This window comes from Euprymna scolopes, chromosome 41 (assembly GCF_053919585.1).
Source record: "Euprymna scolopes isolate OS-2025 chromosome 41, ASM5391958v1, whole genome shotgun sequence".
In the NCBI taxonomy this organism is placed as follows: domain Eukaryota; kingdom Metazoa; phylum Mollusca; class Cephalopoda; order Sepiida; family Sepiolidae; genus Euprymna; species Euprymna scolopes.
In genome coordinates this window covers 46,699,520-46,720,951 of record NC_136522.1, presented here as the reverse complement: position 1 = coordinate 46,720,951, position 21,432 = coordinate 46,699,520, and the positions used below count along the sequence as shown (strand labels likewise).

Sequence of the window (21,432 nt, the reverse complement as noted above, 5' to 3'; positions counted from 1 at the left end):
GGGTACCCGGCATTGCCCGAGTGTTTGTTTCCGGGACGGGGGGGGGGAGTTTTAAAAAATGTTATGGTAGGTAAGTAGGAAGGATCAAACCCGGAGTCATGAGTAAAAGTAGGAAAATAAAGTGTGAAAAAAAAAAAAAAAAAAAAAAAACATCTGCAACGTTAACAGTTCGGCCACCAAGAAAAGTCCATTCCAGTTGTTTAGGAAAAAAAAAACGACTACGGTAGGTCGGCGCGAACGTGAAAATATAATGTGAATTGTCCAGCACGCTAACCACTACGCCACAGAGCACTACAGCTTAGTTTAGTGATTTTAAATAACTTCACATGAAAGAACTACGAAGCCAAACCGGTGTTCTCTTCTCAACTGTTCCTTGTGAACGATCCCCAAACGGTGTTAAGTGGTGGCAGGGGGAGGAGGAATTTATTAGAGAGAAAATATTTTACCACTTCCATTGATCTTAACCGATTTTGGCCGTGACTTCTCAGCAGAAAAAGTATAGAAATCTAAGATTATCGAGGAGTTTGAGAAATAATAAGCCTATAACACACCTCAGATATTGTTCTGCCGTTTGTGCATATTATATTTGCATGAAATATCTTGATTTTTAATCCTATTAAGGTCAAAATCAGACGGGAAAAAATGAGTTCATTTTATTTATATAGATAGAATAGAAGAAGAGAAGAGAAGATAGAAGATAGAAGAATAGAAGAAGATAGATATAGAATAGAAGAATAGAATAGAAGAAGAAGAAGATTAAAATGCCATACCCGTGTCCCGGCGTTGCCCGGGAAACTAACAGAACTTTTGAATTATTTGCTATTTACATTTGACCGCGTAATATTAAAGCCAAACAGCAACCTGTTGTGTTAAAAATGTTAATTATGATATTTGCAAATCACAGAACTTTATGGGTAAAAAAAGAATTTCTAGTAATGAATGGTTGTACGTAATATATGTATCTTAAAAGAAACCCCAATGTAAAAGTCAGTTAATTTCCTACATCTATTATTGTACTACATGCGAATCAACGTTTTTATTTAAAAATATAAGGAGAATTTGAATTACCTATTATGATCATGTTCGAGTATTTGAACAAACATTTGTCATAACAAGCTGACATGAGCATACTTCACCTTAAATCCTGATCAAATATATATATTTTTTAATTCAAAGTCCTCTCGATATGTCTATAAGTTGACTCATACGAGGAATGGCGCACCTTTTCATATGTATAATTTCGATGAAAATATTGAACGTATAAGAAATCATGAAAATACAAAATTACAACTGGAGATTAGAAAATATTAAATTATTAGAAGTTGGTTATACATATCCAAATTCATAAGACTGAAAGGTTTTTTGTGTGTTTACAATTTACTATATATACAGTCCTAGCAAGCCTACTGGACATTGTTCAGGACATAATTTTCATCTATTTCTATTTAAATTTCTATCTCTCTATCGGTTTCTCCTTTCCACAAGTTTCTCTTGCTACTCATCCACTCCATTACTCTCAATCTGACTACAAATACACACAGACAACTATCATTTGTATAGTAGATTCATCGAGGAATATGTCGGCATTTTCTTTCCAAATTAGGGCATAATTACACTAAAAACTGACTACCCTCAGAAGAAATGTGGCCTAATGTACCTCCAGAGAATGATTTTCCCCCCAAATTTTACATATACATAGTTGGTATATTTTTATTAGCGTTTACATAGATTAATAAATCCAAGTAAACGCTAATAAAAATATACCAACTTTGTGGCTGTTAGTGTTATAGTTTTTTTTTTTTCATTTTTAACTGGGCATACATACAGACAACTTCCTTTCTATAATAGGCTATAATATTTGATAGTGTGCCCGATAATTAAATAAGCACAACATGTTTTTAAGTTAACATAGTTAGGATAGATGGAAATTAATATTCGCATTAAACTAAAAAAAATATATGTCCTACTTACGTAGACTTACTTAAACTTAAGAAGTCCCACGTGCGACGCATTAAGCAGTCAAAATAAACCATTGTTTTTGATCTGAAGTCAGATTAACAGCGTCCCTCTAATTTCTTCCTGTTGTAATCAAATCTTTCTTGATTGTCTGTTTCCAGTTCAGTTTTGGTCTTCCTCTCCGTTTTCCATTAAGTGTCCATTGGATCACTTGGTTGGCAATTCTCTTTCGGGCCAATCTTAGCGAATATCCGAGCTAGCCTAAACATTGTTTACCATAAAGTATCGCTATAAGGATTTCCAACGTTTTTCGTAAATTTTTGTCGACTGATTTTCGTGTTTTTTATTCGAGTTTAATTCAGATCGTATTCGTAGGCATTCATAATTTGAATAGAAATACATATTTCTTGACAGGAAAAAGAAAAAGTGGTTATAGTTTGGGCGATTTTTAGACTTATGTAAAGGAATCGCAGGACACAATCAAAGTATACCATCGTTTTCGATATGTAGCCAGATCAACAGCGCCATTTCAACTTCTTCCTGTTGTAATCAACTATATCTTGATAATCATCTTTAATTTCACCAGGGACGTCTTCCATTTACAGTCTACTTTCGAAATAGTAGTCGTTTGGCTTTAAGTTAGCGATCTTAGAATCTTGCTACGTAAACAGTCTAAGTCTGCCGAATTCGAAGCGGCCAGAACATTGATTGTCTCCACACAGTGCTCATATAAATAACGTTTATATCCTCCTACTATGATTAAAATCTTGTTGGTTTTGGATTCTAAAAAAATGTCTAAAATTTAAGGTTTAAGCTTAAAAGGAAATTGTAATTTTTAAAAATCTTCTTTTTTTTACATAGGCGTCACCACTGATCAAGGCTCTGAGGCCACTCGAGGATAAGGGTTATTGACTGTACAGTAATCAATGGGATGATATCGTAGTAGTCGTTATTGATAGAAATTTGGTAGATTGGATTACTTAAGAGGGCAGTTCATCAAGAATTTGTTTATGTTGGACTTGAAGACAACCAAGTTGTAGTCAGCTGGGAAACAGACAAACGGAAGTGAGTTCCACAGGCGTGCAGTTCTAAGAAAGAAACTTTGTTCATGGAATCTACTTTTTGATTCAGACACAGTTAAAGAGTGGGGAAAGTTATTGAGAGTGGTTTTAGCTAGATTGGTGTTTTTCGAGAAAGATTAACGAGGGGGGGACCAATCTTGAGTAATTGATGTCTAATGAATATAGATAAAATTTGATGCAAATCTGAAATATATGGATTTTAAAATGAGTGTTGTGTCCATATTATATCTCCTTAAACCATTTAAAATATTGCAAAGTGAAATTTGACGAATAGTTGATTGATGCTTCAGTTAAATTTCGCCAGATTCGAAAGTATCTAAATATTTACAGTCTTTTATTACCTTTTTTGTATAAGACTGAATTAAACTAAATATTGTCTGCATTACCCACCCTCACGCTTAGTAACTATTTTTCAAAATTCATAATAATCAGTTAATTAGCTCATGGAAGAATTTAGTCCACATAGATATATGAGCATATTCACGTCTAACTTTTATATACATTGAGGCGTGAATTATTCAACGTGTGTTTCCCCAAGGATTTTTCCTGTATATTTAAAATATACTTTAGTTCGGGTATTGAGTTATGTTTTAATTGTTCAGATTAGTCGCAATGAACAAGTATCGCATTATTTCTCTTTCTCTCCTTTTCTCTTTCTCTTCGTTTTATGTATTTATTTTGCGTCCCCTCAATCTATTTTGGAGTCAAATTACTGTAATTTTTCGGTTGTTGGTTGGTTGTTTTTGTTTTATGGCATATCAACCCTTTTCAGGTTATTTAATGCCGAATCCAAAGATTTTGAAGAAATTGTTTTTTTTTAATAGAATATGTTTGTTGTTTTCAAGTCGATTTCTATTTAACCCATAGTTAGGACCCTAATAGGTGTTACCACTCCGGGTCAGAGTGGACCTGGGAGCAATGGTAATTAAAGGTGGCTCCACACTCCCCAAAGCCCGCAAGCTGGGGCCTCACCGCTGGATATAGTTTAAGGTCATATCCAGGATCAGTAATTTTTTGGCATGGTCATCTAATTAACGTACGTGTCTCTTTACACACCAGAAGCACGCATGAAAATTAGATGGAAAAATTAATCCTGTTGCTTCTATATTATAATAATAATAATAATAATAATAATAATAATAATAATAATAATAATAATAATAATAACTAGTGGGACCTGAAGAAATTCCAAAGTTATATCTTTCATCTATTGTATATTGCTACCTTGCTTAAAAATATTTCCATTTTAAAGACGAGCAGCGCGAACAAAGACCCCCACGATGTTTTGTACCATATTTCTTTAACATGAAACATTCTTGCTTAAATACTTTGGCTAATGTAATTTCGGAATATAATCGATTCAAGATATCAATTGAAGATATCTACATCCAAAACTTTTGTCAAAGTTTCTGAAATAATAGAATTATTTGGACATCCGATGCGAACGCAGACCCCATAATGTTATTTCACCACATTTTTACAACTTAAAACAATCTCTAGTTAACGTAGTTTCTGAATATATCTGGTTATTTGGGATACACAACTGTCCTATGACATATTTACATTCTTTAGACGTCCAGTGCGATCGGAGACCTCACAATATTATTGTACCATTTGAAAAGAACATACACCACACTTTGATCATAGCTCGAAGAAAGTGTTTTTATTTCGAGTTTGACGTTCGACACAACAACGATATCAGTTGGGGTTTTTTCTTTAATATTTTTTTTATTTTTTATTTTTGCATTTCATTCTCACCTTTAAAAAAAGGGTGGACGATGATAACGTACGCATTAATATACAATTGCTATGATAGTTAATAATAATAATAATAATAATAATAATAATAATAATAATAACGACAACAATGACAACAATAATAGCAACAATAACAATAAAAATCACAACAATAATAATAATATCCTATATAATAAGAAGAATAAAACATGCTAAATAGTATTACTAATAATAACAATAATAATCAAAACTGTAATGATACCTCTATATAATAATAATAAAAATAATAATAATAATAATAATAATAATAATAATACTTTTATATAATAATAAAAATAATAATCCTTTTTCGATAATAAAACAATAAAATATTTCTAAATACTACAATTACTACTACTACTACTATTACTATTGCTACTACTACTAATAATAATAACAACTAATAATAACTACTACAACTATTACTACTACTAATCATAATAATGGTAATAATAAATGCTAGAAGAATGTCTTAACAATTATGATATGTCACAGTTTGTCGGCTAAAATCAAAGTACAATAAACAGTGATATTGGTTTTGATCCCAACGGGTCACGTGTACGTCTTCAATCTAAATAAATAACACTACACGAATAGTGGGACAACCTGAATAGTTTCACGAATGATGCTTAATATTTCTCATGCTTCATAATTACTTAAATCCATTGCGATTGGTATTTCCTCGTTGAACTCTAGTCGGTTTTGTGGTGAAGCCGACTGCTGTTGAGAAAGCAACGTGTTGTTCTGCAAAACGCCATTTTCAAGCAACGATGTGTTTTTAGCTATCTTCCTTTTAAAGAGTAGACATAGTTTATTTCGGTAAGTATCGTGGCAAAATGCATATACTATCGGGTTGATAAAAGTGATTAACTTAGCAGTAAAACATGCCAAAGTTATAACTATTGGTGGTATATTTTTACCGCGGTTAAATATAGTGAAAACTGCGATGACACCGTATGGAGTCCAACTGGTTAAAAATAGACCGATGCATAATCCGCCGATGTACGACATCTTCAATTGTTTTTTTATATTCTTGTTATGGTTAGCTACTCTCAAAGTGACTGCATCCCTGTGCAATTGGAGGCTGAGCTGGTTTCTGTAGCGACTGACCAGGCACGTTAGCATGCTGTAACAATATATCATGGAGGTTGCAGGTAAGATATAACCGTAGACGATTAAGACCAGCGCGTAGGATTTCGACAGCCAACTGTCGGAAAGATAGTCAAACGTACAAGATACCATGTTTGATTCCAATATATAACGGCTCCAACCGACTAGTGGGCAGAAGGCGAGAAAGACGCTTGGTAACCAGATCGCAAGCAGGTTAATGAAGATCGCTTTTTTACTGATCTTGTAGATGTTGCATCGGTACTGTAAGCGGTAGACGGACAAATACCTCCATATTGAAATGGAAACGAGGCAACCAATGGAAACCAGCACTGTCATGGTTGACAGGAAGCCGTACAAATCACAACCTAAAAAAGAATTTTAAAAACAAATTAGAATTAGTAGGAAACATGTTTAATGAATCTTAATAAATCCTAATTCAGTGGGGTTTTTTTTACAAGAAAGTTATGAATGTCACTGAAGATCACTTAAGGATAAGGTTAGTAAATGTCGGGAGGTCGGAAAAATAACAATAATTGAGTAAAATTTTATTAAGAGGATGGCTCATCAAGAATTTTCTTACATTGGACTTGAAACGACCATATTGTAGTCAGCTGAAAAAGCATCCCCGCGGTATAAAGTTTCACAGGCGGACACTTCTAGGAAAGAAACTTTGTTCATGGAATTTGTATTTAGTTTTAGGCACTGATAAAGAGTAGAGTAACTTGTTGACGGTGGTTGTAGAAGACGAGTTTTGCATTGGGGCATAGAGTGGGGCTCAGCCGAGTACACTTGCCATGGAAATAACAATAGAATAGAGATAGATTTGCAACATCTATTTTGTGAGAAAGAGGTTTTAAGGAGGAGAAAAAACATCACCTACTAGATTTCGAAGCCGGTTTTGAACTCTGTTTGTGTAGGAAGGGTGTTCTGAGCCGATTATGCCCATATGTGACAATAGCCACCCATATTAGGACGTATTTGGATCTTATACAGGTGGAGGATTGTGTCGGGAGTGAGATAAATTCTGGAGCAATGGAATGATGCAACCATTTTATCCAGCCACCTTAGAAACAGGTTTTATGTAAGTCTTCTATTTAAGATCAGGAGTGAAGATCAGTCCTTAAAGTTTGCTTAATTGGTGTCTAATCACTACTGATCCAATTTTACGCAAATCGCAAATATTAAATTTGAAAATTGAGAAAACCGTTGTAAACCATAAATAAGTTGCAAATAATTTTTAAGTGTTTTGCCCATAAAAATGAATACGTAAAATATGTCAGTTCAAAATAAATAAACATGAAAAACGCTTTAATGTACTTACGTGCTCGTCAAAAATAGGTATCTACACAAAAAGTTATGAAAAATTATGGAGTATATTTTTTTTTCCGATTCTCCATCGATTATTGAAATGACTTCGCATGTATTTCCACTCTTCTCAATGGCAAATCTCCAAATATTATAAAACTAATTTATATTTTTAATTAAATTAAATTAAAATTCTATTCGATAATTTGCCCTGCGTTTTGGTGTAAATATCTCCTTTACTTAATACATAAGTATTTCAAAAGGTTTTCCTGTTAATTTATTCGGAACGAACATATTTTACGTGTAGTTTTTATTGACGAGCATCATTTATTATTATTTTTTTTTTTTTTTTTTACTTTGTTCTTACATTTTTTCGGGTAAAATACTCTTCGTCAGAGACGGAAAGTGTTTTGTTAGTAAAATTCCCATCATTTATTTTCTAGTAAAATCATCCTATGCACATGTTGAACAGCTTTTCTTTCTGCCATGAAACGATGTGATTTAAACAGCTTTTTAAATTATTCAAAAGATTCAAGCGCATGGCATGCTGGGTAATACAGTAAAGTTTGTAAAAGTTCTGCAGAATTTTTAGTAATATAAAACACTTCACATCCGTGATGAAGAGTATTTAAGACAAAAGTATTTTTTTAAATAAATAGAAAAACATTTTATCTTAGTCATATTTATAACAGCTTTATGTTCGTATTCTCTTCACAAGAGGTCCTAGATTCTGTGAAACTCGCCCTTCAAATTGAAAAAAAAAATCGCTTAGCTAATAGAAAAAATGTTGATTCTGGTTTGTTTTTTATACTAGATATTTTTTTTACACAGGAATCACCACTTATCAAGGCCCGGAAGCTATTCGAGGATAATGGTTAATGGTTTATGCATGGGTTAATTAGTCAATGTGATTACAGCGTAGTAAAAATAGGTAGTGGGAATTTTGTAAATTGGATTATTTAGAGAGACTGTTAATCAAGAACTTGTTTACATTTGACTTGAAGACAATCAGATTGTAGTCAGCTGGAAAGCATACAATCGGAAGAGAGTTCCATAGGTTTGTAGTTCTAAGAAAGAAGCTTTGTTCATGGAAGCTACATTAAGGTGTAGACACAGATAAAGAGTGTGGGAAATTATTGATATTGGTTTTGTTTGACGAGTGTTTCTCGTGAAAGTTTGGCGAGGAGGACCATAGATTGTAAGCTAAGCTAGGACTTGCCATAAAAATAACGATAAAGCAGAGACGGGCTCGCAACGTCTCTTCTGAGGGAAAGAGGTTGCAGGGAGGAGAAAAGGGCATCCTCCACCAAGCTATGAGGAACGTGCAATAAGTAATGCCGCTGACCCACTTCTCATAGCAGTAGAGCAACGAAACTTAGCACAGTTATTAGTCTTTCTCTACATAGGAACCACTCAGAGTTATGCATTTCTCCCATCGTTTGATGCAGCTCTGGATACCGTTTTTGTAAAACATCTCAGGTTGGTCCTCCAACCACGACGTGACTTCAGAAATCAAGCCTGCATCATCTGGGAAACGCTTCCCTTTCAAAAACAACTTCATGGGTGGGAAGAGGTGAAAATCAGAGGATGCAAGGTCAGGAGAGTAGGGAGGATGGAGTAGGATTTCATAACCACACGCTCGTGCTTCTGATCTGGCGACATGCGAGTTGTGGACCGGAGCGTTGTCCTGCAGGAGGAGGGTACCTTTGCTGATCTTGCCCCGCCTCTTGATTTTGATAGCTTCTCTTAATTTCATCAAAAGTGAAGCATAATAGGCTCCTGTAATTGTGGTACCCTTTGCCAGGAAATTTGTTATCACTACTCCGTCCTGGTCTCAGAAGACTGTGAGCATAACCTTGCCAGCGGAGGGCTGCACCCTTGCCTTCTTTGGAAGTGGTAAGTCCAAGTGCTTCCACTGCATTGACTGGGCTTTGGTCTCTGGATCATAGTGATGGACCCAGGTTTCATCCTGTGTAATCAGTCTTTTGAAAAGCTTTGACTCATCTTCTTGGCACAACTCCAAATTTATCCTCGCTCTGGAATGGTGTGAGCAACCTTGGAATCCATCTGGCAGACACCTTATGCATATGCAAATGGTCACGAATGATAGTTTCCACAGACCCTGTATTAATCTTGACATCTTAGGCTATTTGGCGAATAGTAATGCGCCGATCTTCCAAAATGGTAGCCTAAAATTGACGGACAGATTCCTTATCAATGGTAGAAGGGGGGCGACCAGGTCTGGTAGCTGTTTCCACAGACTTCCGGCCATGTTTGAATTCACGATGCCAGCGTTTTACAAGGTCATATGATGGGGCATTATCACCATAAGTTTATTTCATTTCATCAAAAGTCTCCGGTGGCGTGCGTCCTTTCAAATACAAAAACCGGCATTCAACAGGCTCCATTTCACACCTGACTCAGTTAAAACAACTGTAAAACAGAAACGACAATTAGTTCAGAGGTTTATTTGCCACATAACCCGTAGAGATATAAATCATTGCACATGCAAAATTTCAGCTAGATCAAACAACTGGAAGTGGGCCAGGGGCATTACTTATTGCACGCCCCTCGTACGAAGCCTTCAAAGATACTCATCTCCACAGTTATTTTGTCCACGGTCACCTCTAAATGATCTGTTTTATTTTAAACATTCCACTTAGCTACCATTCCCATATAGAGATCGAGTTGCTTTTTTTGGTGCACCCGGAAAACAGTAAGTGATCTAACACTTAGCAGAGGGTTGGGAGAGCTGTACTAACCTACATTTTCCCCCCCTTTTTTGAATATTTATAAATGCTGTACCATTCTCAATAATGATTTTTTTTTTGTATTTTTTTTAACAAGTTGCGGATTATCTAAGTAAGATTAAGCTATAGAGGCGGTGTGGTATTTTAGTGAGAGTGTCTCAGCCATGATAAGCATAAAAGACTTTGACAAAATTGAATAATCATCGACCTTTCTAAAACGACTCTGCTATATGCCTAAGACTTTGTGATTATACTTTTGGTATAAAAAATTTTTGTGAATGTATTTGCTTTTTGCTTAGATAATTATTTTATTTAAACACAAAGTATTTCAATTAGCCCCCACTTCCATTTGGAGACCGTCTTACTTGTTTTTGTTTTTCTTTTGGAGAACCCCGAAAATATTAGGCAGCCTAAAGTTAACCGATGCTTGGGATGGCCCTTCTAACACACATTTCTTCTTTCTTTTTACAATTTCTGTAAATATTGTTTCACTGTCTATGATGAATTTTAGGGAGCTTTTTGCTCAATTTTAAAATAAAAAAAATTAAAAAATGTTTCAAAATAATTTTTCATTCTCGCTAAAAAAAAAATTGATTTATTTGAATTCTTTTAAATAATAAAAAAATGAAATTTGGGAATTATTGAGAGACTCGTTTTAAATTCTACTAAGTTATTTGGACTTTCATATAAGTAAAGTTTAAAGCATTAATTTATTATTCATATAAATATAACATTAGCGTGACGTCAGAGATTATTGAAATACGTCATGTTTCAAAACATGAATTCAAATACAAGCGATAGTAAAGTAAAAGGCATTAATAAATCAATAGGTAAATGTTAAAAATAGCGTTGGAAATTCTTTTTATAGTCCCAAACAGTTTTGCTTTAGTTATATATTGGTATTAAAAGCCATTTGATGTTCAGTACATACTAGCATTTAGGTCTGTAGGGTCCATAATTCTAATATTAAAAAAAACAAACAAGAAAAACAGATATTGTTTTTTGTTTAAATATAAAAAGAAAAATCCAACACAGGATAGGAATGTAGATGTAAGAGAAACATATAAGGACGTAGGGTAGGAAGGAGGAAAGCGAGGGATATAGTGAGACAGGCGACCAGAAAGGGGAGATGAGACAGTGGAACGGAGGAGAGTGGTGAGAGAAGATAAATATATAAAGGGTAGAAAGATGTAGGAAGAGAAAAGGAGTTTTTAAAGAAAGTTGCTACATAAAAATTTTAACTCATCCTATACTCTTTGCATTTTATTGCCCATGCCCCCCCTTCATACGGCTAACGCCAGCTATTCATTGAAGATCAATACAGAAAAAGAAAAAAAATAGAATTTGTCTCTTAATGTTATTAAATCTTTGTTTAATATTAATAGCGCTATCCGGCGTTACCTGGGACAAAAGCGCAATATATTTTCATGAAAATTTCCATCTCTTTACTTCTCTCTCTCTTTGTCTCTTTTAATCCCTCTATCTTTCTCATTCCTCGCCCTACCTCGCTCGTTCTTTTTTGCCCAGCCCATTCCTCTCTCTGAACACGCACAGACAAGTCGTTTATATAGATTTCTCGAGGAGTGAGTCGGCATTAAGGTATTACCAACTTAAAATAAAAATATCAGGATTATTTCTTTATCATATAATCTGTCTGCAAAAAATCGATTCCCCTTACGAAATTTGCACGAGTTAACGATCAAAGAATGAATATTTTTCTCTGAGTTTTAGATATTATTCAGCCAAAGCAAAGGAGATCAAGAAAATATCAACTTTCTGGCGCTTTGTTCAATCGTTTTTTTAGTTTTAGTCAGACATACGAATTTACACACAGACAACTGCTCTTAATATTGTAGATTTATTTCAAGAGGAATGTTATGAATAGCATATTGAATTAATAATTGTATTTAATGTGTACCATACCTACTTTTCCATACATCCATTGGCCTTTAAATGTCGACGTGGCCACCAGCAAGGCAAATGATGACATGAAGATATCGCTACATGACATGCTTATGAGTAATGAAGAGAACCGCGTCCGGAGAGTTCGGAACCTAAATTGGCGGAAAATAAAATAAAAACATAGAATCTGGTAAAACAACATAGCGGAAAGAAATGCGTCAAACCAAAGATGTACGTATGTACACACAAAAAAAATAAATACATAACAATTCATAATCACTTTTTTATTTCAACTTTACTTAACTCTAAATAAGACATACTGACAGAGGTTACTGTAATTAGACACCCGATATACAGCAACCATCTTACATAAGGAAGTGTACAGCAAGCTGTTTGTACACATTACATTTGAATTTCTGCATGTTAATACAAGTAGAGTAAAGAAAATATTTGAATTAAATGTTGTCACAATCATGTGGTCTCTACGGTACAGGATTGGGATTTTTCTGCTAATCGAGTTGGTTGAGAGTATTTATTTGTGGAGATTTATTTCCAACAGTATGTTATATATTAAGCTACGTTTTTTTGGTGATGATATTCTTTGTGCGGATGTGATATCATGAATGCCCTCACAAAGTGTTATAAAGTGATATATATATATATATATATATATATATATATATATATATATATATCACATTCTGAATATATATATATTCAGAATGTGAGAGATTATATATATATGTCTATCTATCTATCTATCTATCTATATATATATATATATATATATATATATATATACATATATATATACATACAGTTTTCGCTCATAAATCTGCACAAAGGTGAGTAGAGGAGTCTCCTAGCCTAAACGCGCCATTCAGTTCTCTTTCTATCATCTGAAAATCGATGGGAGAGGAATCTCCTGAAAGAGTTAGTGGCAGAGTTAAGAGCATGCACAAATATAAGACGGAGACAAACATGTATTTTATAATATTTTCGTGTTTTTTTATTTCTTGTAAAATGAATCAAACTACAAAGAAGAGGAAATAATCAAATAATCGAATCAGAAAGAGAAGGGAAGAAAAATAATAAAGACCCAATGGTGATGAGAAAGGAGTGTCAAACAAAGTCCTGAATTGCAGGGTACAATCCCATCTTTCATCTTCAAAGAAGAAAACAAAGGAAAAACAACGATCACAATGGTTCTTTAAGTAGGAGTTGCCAAATGTGCTGAGACGCACCAATTTTAAAGTCATCAGAAGTTCAGAAGGAAACCACAGTCAAACAGGTTTTCCGATGAACAGACAAAAGCACCAGGATTAAACAATGAAAAATAATTTCTTCACCAACCTTCGTCTTGATTGTACATCCAGATTTATTAAGTCCTCAGATGGTCTAGTACATAAGTACATAAAGGCATTGGATCCACAGCGCTTGTATAATCCCTCCTTGAAGATACAAAATCCGCAACGCTCGAATAACATGATTTTGGGCTTTCCTAACCTGAATCAAATTCACGACGCTCGAATAACATGAATTTTAACTAAAGTTCTTTTTCATTTTGCTTCTCACAAAACGAAATGTTCTCATCGTTTTGCGCTGTTTTTCTATTCATTTTATCTGAAGCGAAATATTCGTTCGCTTAGCACCTCTGCTTTACAAGCAGTCGACTCGGAATCGAAGTTCACATTTCGACGTCTGACTTCAGATTTACTTTTAATCAGTGCTGCCGACTTAGATTTTCAATCCCTGATAAATCAGTGGAAAAAATTTGGCAGAAAATTGCTAGATTTTTAACTTGTCTACAGTGTTAGCATCAATATTTTTCAAAAATCTTTAATTCGAAACAAAAAATCTCAAAAAAGAAAAACTTTCTACCCTACATTATGAATATGCAAAATATTCCGTGTCTTCTGTATATATTTTGAGGATTATATTGAAACGGTTAGCTCTCAAAATGGATGCCAAATTTTATCACCTACTTTTATCTGTTTCTCGTGGAAGCGTATATTTTATTTTGGCAAGGAAAAGATCATAAAAATCAAACAGTGTTTATTAAAAATTAATTGAATTATGTTACAATTAAACATCACAATAATGGCGTATCTAAATATTGCCGAAGGAATTTTCTCCAAATACCAGAAAGATTCATATTCATAAAATAAAATTTAATAAAAGAAATCTGCAAAAAGCAAGCAATACACTTATATTTTAGTCAATTGTTATTTTAGAAATGTTCTGAAAGGGGCATTGGGGAGGGTAAGTCAAAAAGGTACTAGTGTATTAATGAGAAAAAATTACAAAAGATGAAAATACTCTCATCAAAAACCATCATACCCATACATTATATATGAAACCGTCGTACACCAACATTCTTTATTTGTTATATTTGATTTTCTGTTCAATATCTTTTGTTTCTACTATTCACTGAGCTGTGTCTTAGTTCCGGACCTTTACGAAGACAAAACAAGTGCGAGAAGAGATTTTTCTCGAATTGATGCTCTGTGATTGTTGACACGAGTTTTTAATAAAGTTTTGGTGTCGCCGACATATCTTTATCGCACATAAAAGAATAAATGTAACACATAGTATTGATACAGCTTGCTGTCAGTTTTGGATATTAGTGTAAGGTATATTGAAATGGATATGGTGTTTATATGTGCATACAAGACATCTAGGTTTATTCCATTTGTAATTATTGTACTGCACAAATGTTTTGTGCGTATTTGTATGAGCGAATGAAGTTGGATATAAAATTAATGGGTTCCTTAACTGCATTTATTGGAAGTGTGTTACAGATTTATTTATAAATTGTTGAAATTTCTGGTATGGTTAGCTGTGAGTCGGTGGAAAACAATCCAGATGTGATTGTTGGTGTTTTTTGTTTGTATTTTAGTTTCTGTCTGTCTCTTCTTGTACATTTGCTTTAGGCTTTTTATGTATTTGATACGATATCGACTAACGATGAATAGTTGTATGATATTCATTATATGATATAAACGTGAACAGTACATGCACAAAATTGTATATAATGTAATTGAGTCATATGTGTGTTCTAAGTTGAATTTGATAGCCTTGTGGTAATTGTTAGTGCATTGGTGTAAGTATAGCCAAATGAAGAAAATATCGTGGATGTAACGGCAGTAGTATTATGGTCTGTGCAAAAACAAGGGTGTGTCAAATTATTAACAAGGCAGTTTGTTTCGTCAATAAAATGGGTCATAAAGGTGGTTTGATTAGTTCTGAAAAGCGTACAATTACAGTACCATCAAACTGTGAACAACTTTGTCAAAGACCTTACTAAGGTACGTAAGAGAGCTGATAAAGGTAAATCTGGTGTTGTTTCACGCCGTTCTCTAATCCAAATTAAATGTGAAGTTGTTAAGAACCCTGGGCAGACAAGTCGAGAAGTCTTTGACCAAACTGGTTTGAAGAATGTCTCAAAAAGTACTGGACGTCGCCTTCTGAAAGAAGTGGCAAAGTCTGTTAAGCCTGTGACAAACCCTCCATTAAAGCTACATCACTTACAAAACTGATTGAAATGGGCAGAGTACAACATGAAAACGGATTTTTCCAAAGTTTTGTTCCTGGATGAAGTGCGTGTCACTCTTTATGATCCAGATGGATGGAGCAAGGGATGGGTCCTAGAAAGACGACATTGTCATCAGCATTTTAGGCGCCAACAAGGTGGTGATGGGATAATGATTTGGGCTGGGATTATCGGAGGTACTTTAGTTCGCCCATGGAGAGTCCCAGAAGGCGTAAAAATTATGTCAAATGCTTACATAGATTTTCTGAAGGAGCACTTTGAACCATGGCTGAAGAAGCAAAGGTTGACGTTCAGAAGAACCATTATTTTTATGTAGGATAATGCTCCCTCGCATGCAGCAAACAAAAGCAAAGAGTGTTTGCAAAAACTGGGGTTCTCTGGGCTACGAAGATTGAGTGGCCTGCGAATTCACCAGATTTGAACCCAATTGAGAACCTTTGGAGTATCATGAAGCGACGTCTCTATGCAAGTGGACGCCAATTTAAGAGCTAAGATGAGTTGTGGGATGCTCTCCAAGAGGTACCGCGAGTGTTGGGATGCTCTCCAAGAGGTATCGTGATGAATAACTGTTGACAAACACACAAATTTGACTAATTTTATGGACCAACCTCTTTTGCAAGTCATTCATAAAAAGGATCGCATATCCCCATACTAATTATGTAAACGTAGAAATTGCTATGTATTTATTGTGTTATAAGAATTTTTCCTAGTTCATTTAATGTTTGAAAATTATTTCAATAAACAAGTTATGGGTATATTGTTTTTTTCTCAACCTCGTTAATAACTTGACACACTAAAATCGACAAATATTCCTGTCTTCTGCCATAGTTTCGCTAATACTGCTTTAAATACTTTAATTTTCTGACTGGAGTAGCTAAATAGTATTGTAGCAACTTTCTCAAAGTTTCATGGGTTTTTATCTATTCGTTCCTTAAATATTAAAAAAAAATGTTATCTCGTTAATAATTTGATACGCAGTGTAGATGTTGTGTTTAAGAGCTATATGGTAATGAATGACCACAATATATATATATATATATATATATATATATATATATATATATATATATATATATATATATATATATATATATATGAGAGTATTAACAAGATATTACAGTAGAAGAACTGGAGAATTGTCGCTGTTGAAAAAAGAAATACAAAAACAAGTGGCATTATATATATATATATACATATATATATATATATATATATATATATATATTTACCAGTGGGAAAAACCGGACTAGAGTGCTCAATGTGTAGTCAGAGAAGTATATAGGAAATTTATTACTGTGAGTCCAGAATGAGTTTACAAATTGTTTCAGCTAAAGGAAAATCCTCAAAGAGGAAAAATCCAACTAGCATCGTCAGAATTCATAGATGGATTAAGTTATAAAATCAAATAAGAATGGAAAAATCGTAGATGAAGTGGAGTTAGAAAAGAAGGGGGAGTGGTAGGGAGAGGACGTTGGAATTTAAAGTAGTAGGAGTGTATACAATAAGAGAGGGGTTTATAATTAAATATTAATTATGTGTAAATTCTTATATACGTTTTTTTTTAATTTATAACGGTTTAAAATTAAAAGACGCTACTCTTATTTATAACGGCATAAGTAACAGTTAATTTAAAGGATCACCATGGCAACAGGTTGGAGAGTTAATGTTAGTGAAGGAACGGGTTTAAAATGGGGTTTAAAGTGATTTAGCCGGGCGTGGAGAGATAGAAAGATATTTATTGTTTATAAAATGGAAAGAAAAAGAAAAGGAAAAATAAATTAATGAATTATACTTTACAGGTTTATTTTGATAGTATAATGGTAGGTAAGAATATCAGTAAGTAAATAAAATAAATTAAAAATTAAAATATTAATAAATAATCGTTAATGATAAGTAAATAAAATACGCACACACATACATAAATACACATACACGCGTACACCTGTACAATGTACGGAGACACATCAATGGGGGGAGAACACATAGATATATAATTCTTCTTTAACTTTATCTTTTTCTATATACTTTCTTAATACTTTATAACTTAATAATCCTTTATTTTACTTCTTTATTTCTTTTTTGTTTGCCGGTTTTTTATCTGCAATTTCCGTCTTAGTCTTTTAATATTCCTATCTACCCACACATCTATATCCTACATGTATATTTACTTATATTTTACTATATGCATTTACATACTTACTTACTTTATCTTGAATTTGCAGATACCGGTCATCCTCTCCCCTTAAAAAATTTTATTTTTAATTTTTTTAATTTTTATATTTTATTATTTATTTATTTATCATCTATTTTTTTATTTTTTATCTATTTATTAATTAATCTATTTTTTCCCATTTAGTGTCTTTTAACAACTCTTGCTGACATTTTCTTAAGTTGACCTATTTTTTGCCCTATATTTTTTCGCGCCTTTTAACATCCTCTTTGTCTGGGTCATTTTGACATTTGTTTTTCTATCTTATATTTAATTCTATCACCATTTAAATTTTTTCCTCCTCTTCTTCCCTGATCTTTCTTATTATGTCTCGGCACTCGTGTGAAAAGCATATCTTATTTTTCTTTTATTAATATTATCGGTATTTTCCCCTTTTCTTTTCTTTGTACATATTTGTGAATTATTCCATGGATTTCGGCCTTTCGGATTATTTTGGACCATCTTCCAATTACTTGATTTCCTTGGATTTTACTTGTGCAAATGGAAACTAAATTAACTTTCTTAGAGTTATATTTTTGGATTTTATCGTCATTGGATTATTTACCTTTTACCAGACTATCAATTCACGTTTAATCACATTTTTCTTCACCATATTCCCTCTGCTTCACTTTTTGTTATCAAGTAAGATCTTTGACTTACTTGTTGTTTCATGAAATACTTTTGTATGCAAAATCCGATCCCGCATTTTGCTAATTCCTACCCTCTGATGAGAAGTACAGTATTTCTTCGAAACTCTGCGGATTAAGGACTATCAAGTGTTTCCTTTTCAGATTAAATATGTTTTTAACTCTTTTTCGAAGTGTTTTTTATTAACTGTTTGCTCTTATATATATATATATATATATATATATATATATATATATATATATATATATATATATATATATATATAAAGCTTATCAAAAATAAATATTACTTTCAAATTAACTGAAAACCACATGGACTAGAAATTGTGTCTTAGAGCTATGTCGCAGTGAATAAACATCTCAGCAGTAAATAGAATAAAGTTAAATCATTTTTTTTTTAATTTTTAAAATATATTTGTGGAGATAACTGTTAACATACATGCAATGTTATTCTTACTTTTTGTTTATATTTTCTATTTCAGGTTTGTATTTTATATTATGGTTATTAGATAGTTGTTTATTTGTTTTTTATATCATCATGAGATTAAAAGAGTGTGGGAGAAAAAAATCTTAACCAAGACAGGGTCTTTTAATGACGAAATGGTTATTCCTATATATATATATATATATATATATATATATATATATATATATATATATATATATATATATGTTCATGGTTTTTCGTTTTTTCTCTTTATTATATATATATATATATATATAATTTTTACTATAATAATTAAATACCTACAGACACTAGTGTTTCATCCTTTCGGGAATCTTCAGTGCAGGGTGTCACGATTAATATCAGTCGAACGATTTGAACCTCGCAACACGAGACATCTCTGGCTCGATTAGCTGAGACCTAATCCATTCGGCTACCATTAACCGCGTGAAATGACGTTGAATTTAAATATTTTAATTTTAAATGTTCATTTACGTCAGTCAGACAGTGATCTAATTGTTATACGATGATCTATGCATAAGAGCTAAATTGACCGACTTTAATTCAACTGAAAGTGCTAAACGATAAGAAACGAATTTCTTAAAGGGGCTGTCATAATTATTTTTTACTGTAATAATTATATATATATATATATATATACGTTCATGTTTTTTCTCTTTATTATTTTTAAAAATTATTTTGTAGTAGTTTTATTTAGATGCCTCCTTTTAAATCAATTGAAGTTGATTTCGTTTTAACAAATCATAATATTAAGATCAGAATTTGTTGTTGCCCAAGTATGTCGCTGTAAATGAACATCTCCGCGGCAAATGAAATACAGATTATTTTATTAAATATTTTTGGAGAAAGGTATATAACTGTGTAAAAATCGAAAATTAAACTAGTTTTACTTTATTATATAGATGTTGTCACTGATCACATATATATATATATATGTGTGTGTGTGTGTGTGTGTGTGTGTGTGTGCGTGTGAATGGCTAATACCGCCATTTCTTTCTTGTTCTCGCCATATAGATTTAATTTTAAATATAAATAATTAATACAATCTCTAAATATAGAACATAAATATAACCTTACAAACAACAAATCCATGTAAACTCATTACCCCCGTGCAAGTTTAAACCCACACTGAAAATATTTTTATTCATAATATTGCAGACAGTTATCTCTAACCAAATTTCAATCTAAAGCCACGCCTAATATTTAACATCACATATTAAATAGCACTCCAATAAGCAATTCCCACTAATTATACCCAACTAGTGCCCTCCTTAATTTAAAACCAAATCTTAATAATAAAGTAACTTAAAATAATCTCACCCCCTTCCCCGGACCTCAACCCTCAAGTAGAAAATAAGCACACTAAGATCCCATCCCCCGTTCCCTCCACCTACAAAACCCCTCCAAAACTCCATACTTAACATATAAAATTATGCAATAAGAAAAAAATACCCCTAAAACATTCAAACTAGAAATATTAATATTTATATTAACTGAAAATTTTGGGGCAATGGCAATTGACGCTCATCTCCAAAAAAATAGCCTCTCACTACCATTAATAATTCACTTCATCGAATAATATATAAAAAAAAGATATAAAATGTAATTTGCTGTTTATATCTTGCTTGTTCATAAAGAACTTATGCCACTGGCCATGCATCCAAGAAAATTACGGATTATAATATGGACATCTGCGAACATTTTCTTTGCCTAGAGCTTTGTATCTAAAGGGACAGTATCTCGTTCACCGAACTCTCGTCTTTGCTGGCTAAACCTATATTTATAATTTACCTTTTTATGCATCGCTTTTGTATACATGTACGCTATCGCTCCATTTTTTAAATCCACTTCTATCAAATTTACTCCCCCATCTTTATATCTTTGCCTTAAATTTCACACGCACTTCTTCACTCCTAAAAAAGCATCCCAAGGATTATCACTACACATTATCCACCATATGTTATATTCGGAAAATTATTATACTCTTACAATTTCCCACCCATACCCACCTCATAACTTACACCTTTAATTCACTTTCGGATCTTCCCCTATCCTGCTTAGTACACTCCCCGTGTAATCCACAACCTAACTTGCATTAATCTCGTAACATCACGATACAACCATATTCCTCTTATAAGTAATGTTGCGATATAAGTTACTTTAATTACTCCTACTTAGTATATACACCATCGCTTTAATTCTTCATCATACACCGTCTCTAAGTGCTGTTGTTGTTTCGGTTACCGATGTCGATAAAAACCTTTAGCGTAAATCCCCTATCTAGGCACTATACATCTAACATACGGATAAAAAATAGGATCAATACCCAACTACCCTTTTACCTCCCCATGAATCTTATATACATAAACTACTAACATCATTTAAAACTATGATAGAAACGCTGTACTCCTTTTTACACTACACTTTATATAGTACGCTCCTCCTTTATCTTAGAATTTAATATAGTTCCTTCTAACAAAATCAGACGTCACATCCCGATTATGTTACCTACCATCTTTTCTGCTCTTCTGATGAGAAGCATTGGGCTTCGAAATACCTTAGTATAAAGAGTCCCTTTTATCCCCAAAATGAATGTATGTATATCCTTATTAAATAAATGACTCATTCTATATTTTCCAATATATAGTGTTTGTGAATTCATTTTCCACTCCTATT

The 21,432-nt window shown here is 32.9% G+C and overlaps 1 protein-coding gene across 1 annotated transcript in view; it reads right to left on the bottom strand.

Moving 5' to 3' along the window:
- Positions 1-4,454: 4,454 nt before the first annotated feature.
- The window catches only part of LOC145266509 (visual pigment-like receptor peropsin), a 92,784-nt gene continuing 75,806 nt past the window's right edge, over positions 4,455-21,432 (bottom strand). The window contains exons 2-3 of the mRNA XM_080122241.1: positions 11,903-12,033; positions 4,455-6,289 (exon numbers count right to left, since the gene is read on the bottom strand). Of these exons, the coding sequence (XP_079978367.1) occupies positions 5,454-6,289; positions 11,903-12,033 (967 nt within the window). The 3' untranslated portion in view covers positions 4,455-5,453. The remainder of the gene's footprint in view (positions 6,290-11,902; positions 12,034-21,432) is intronic.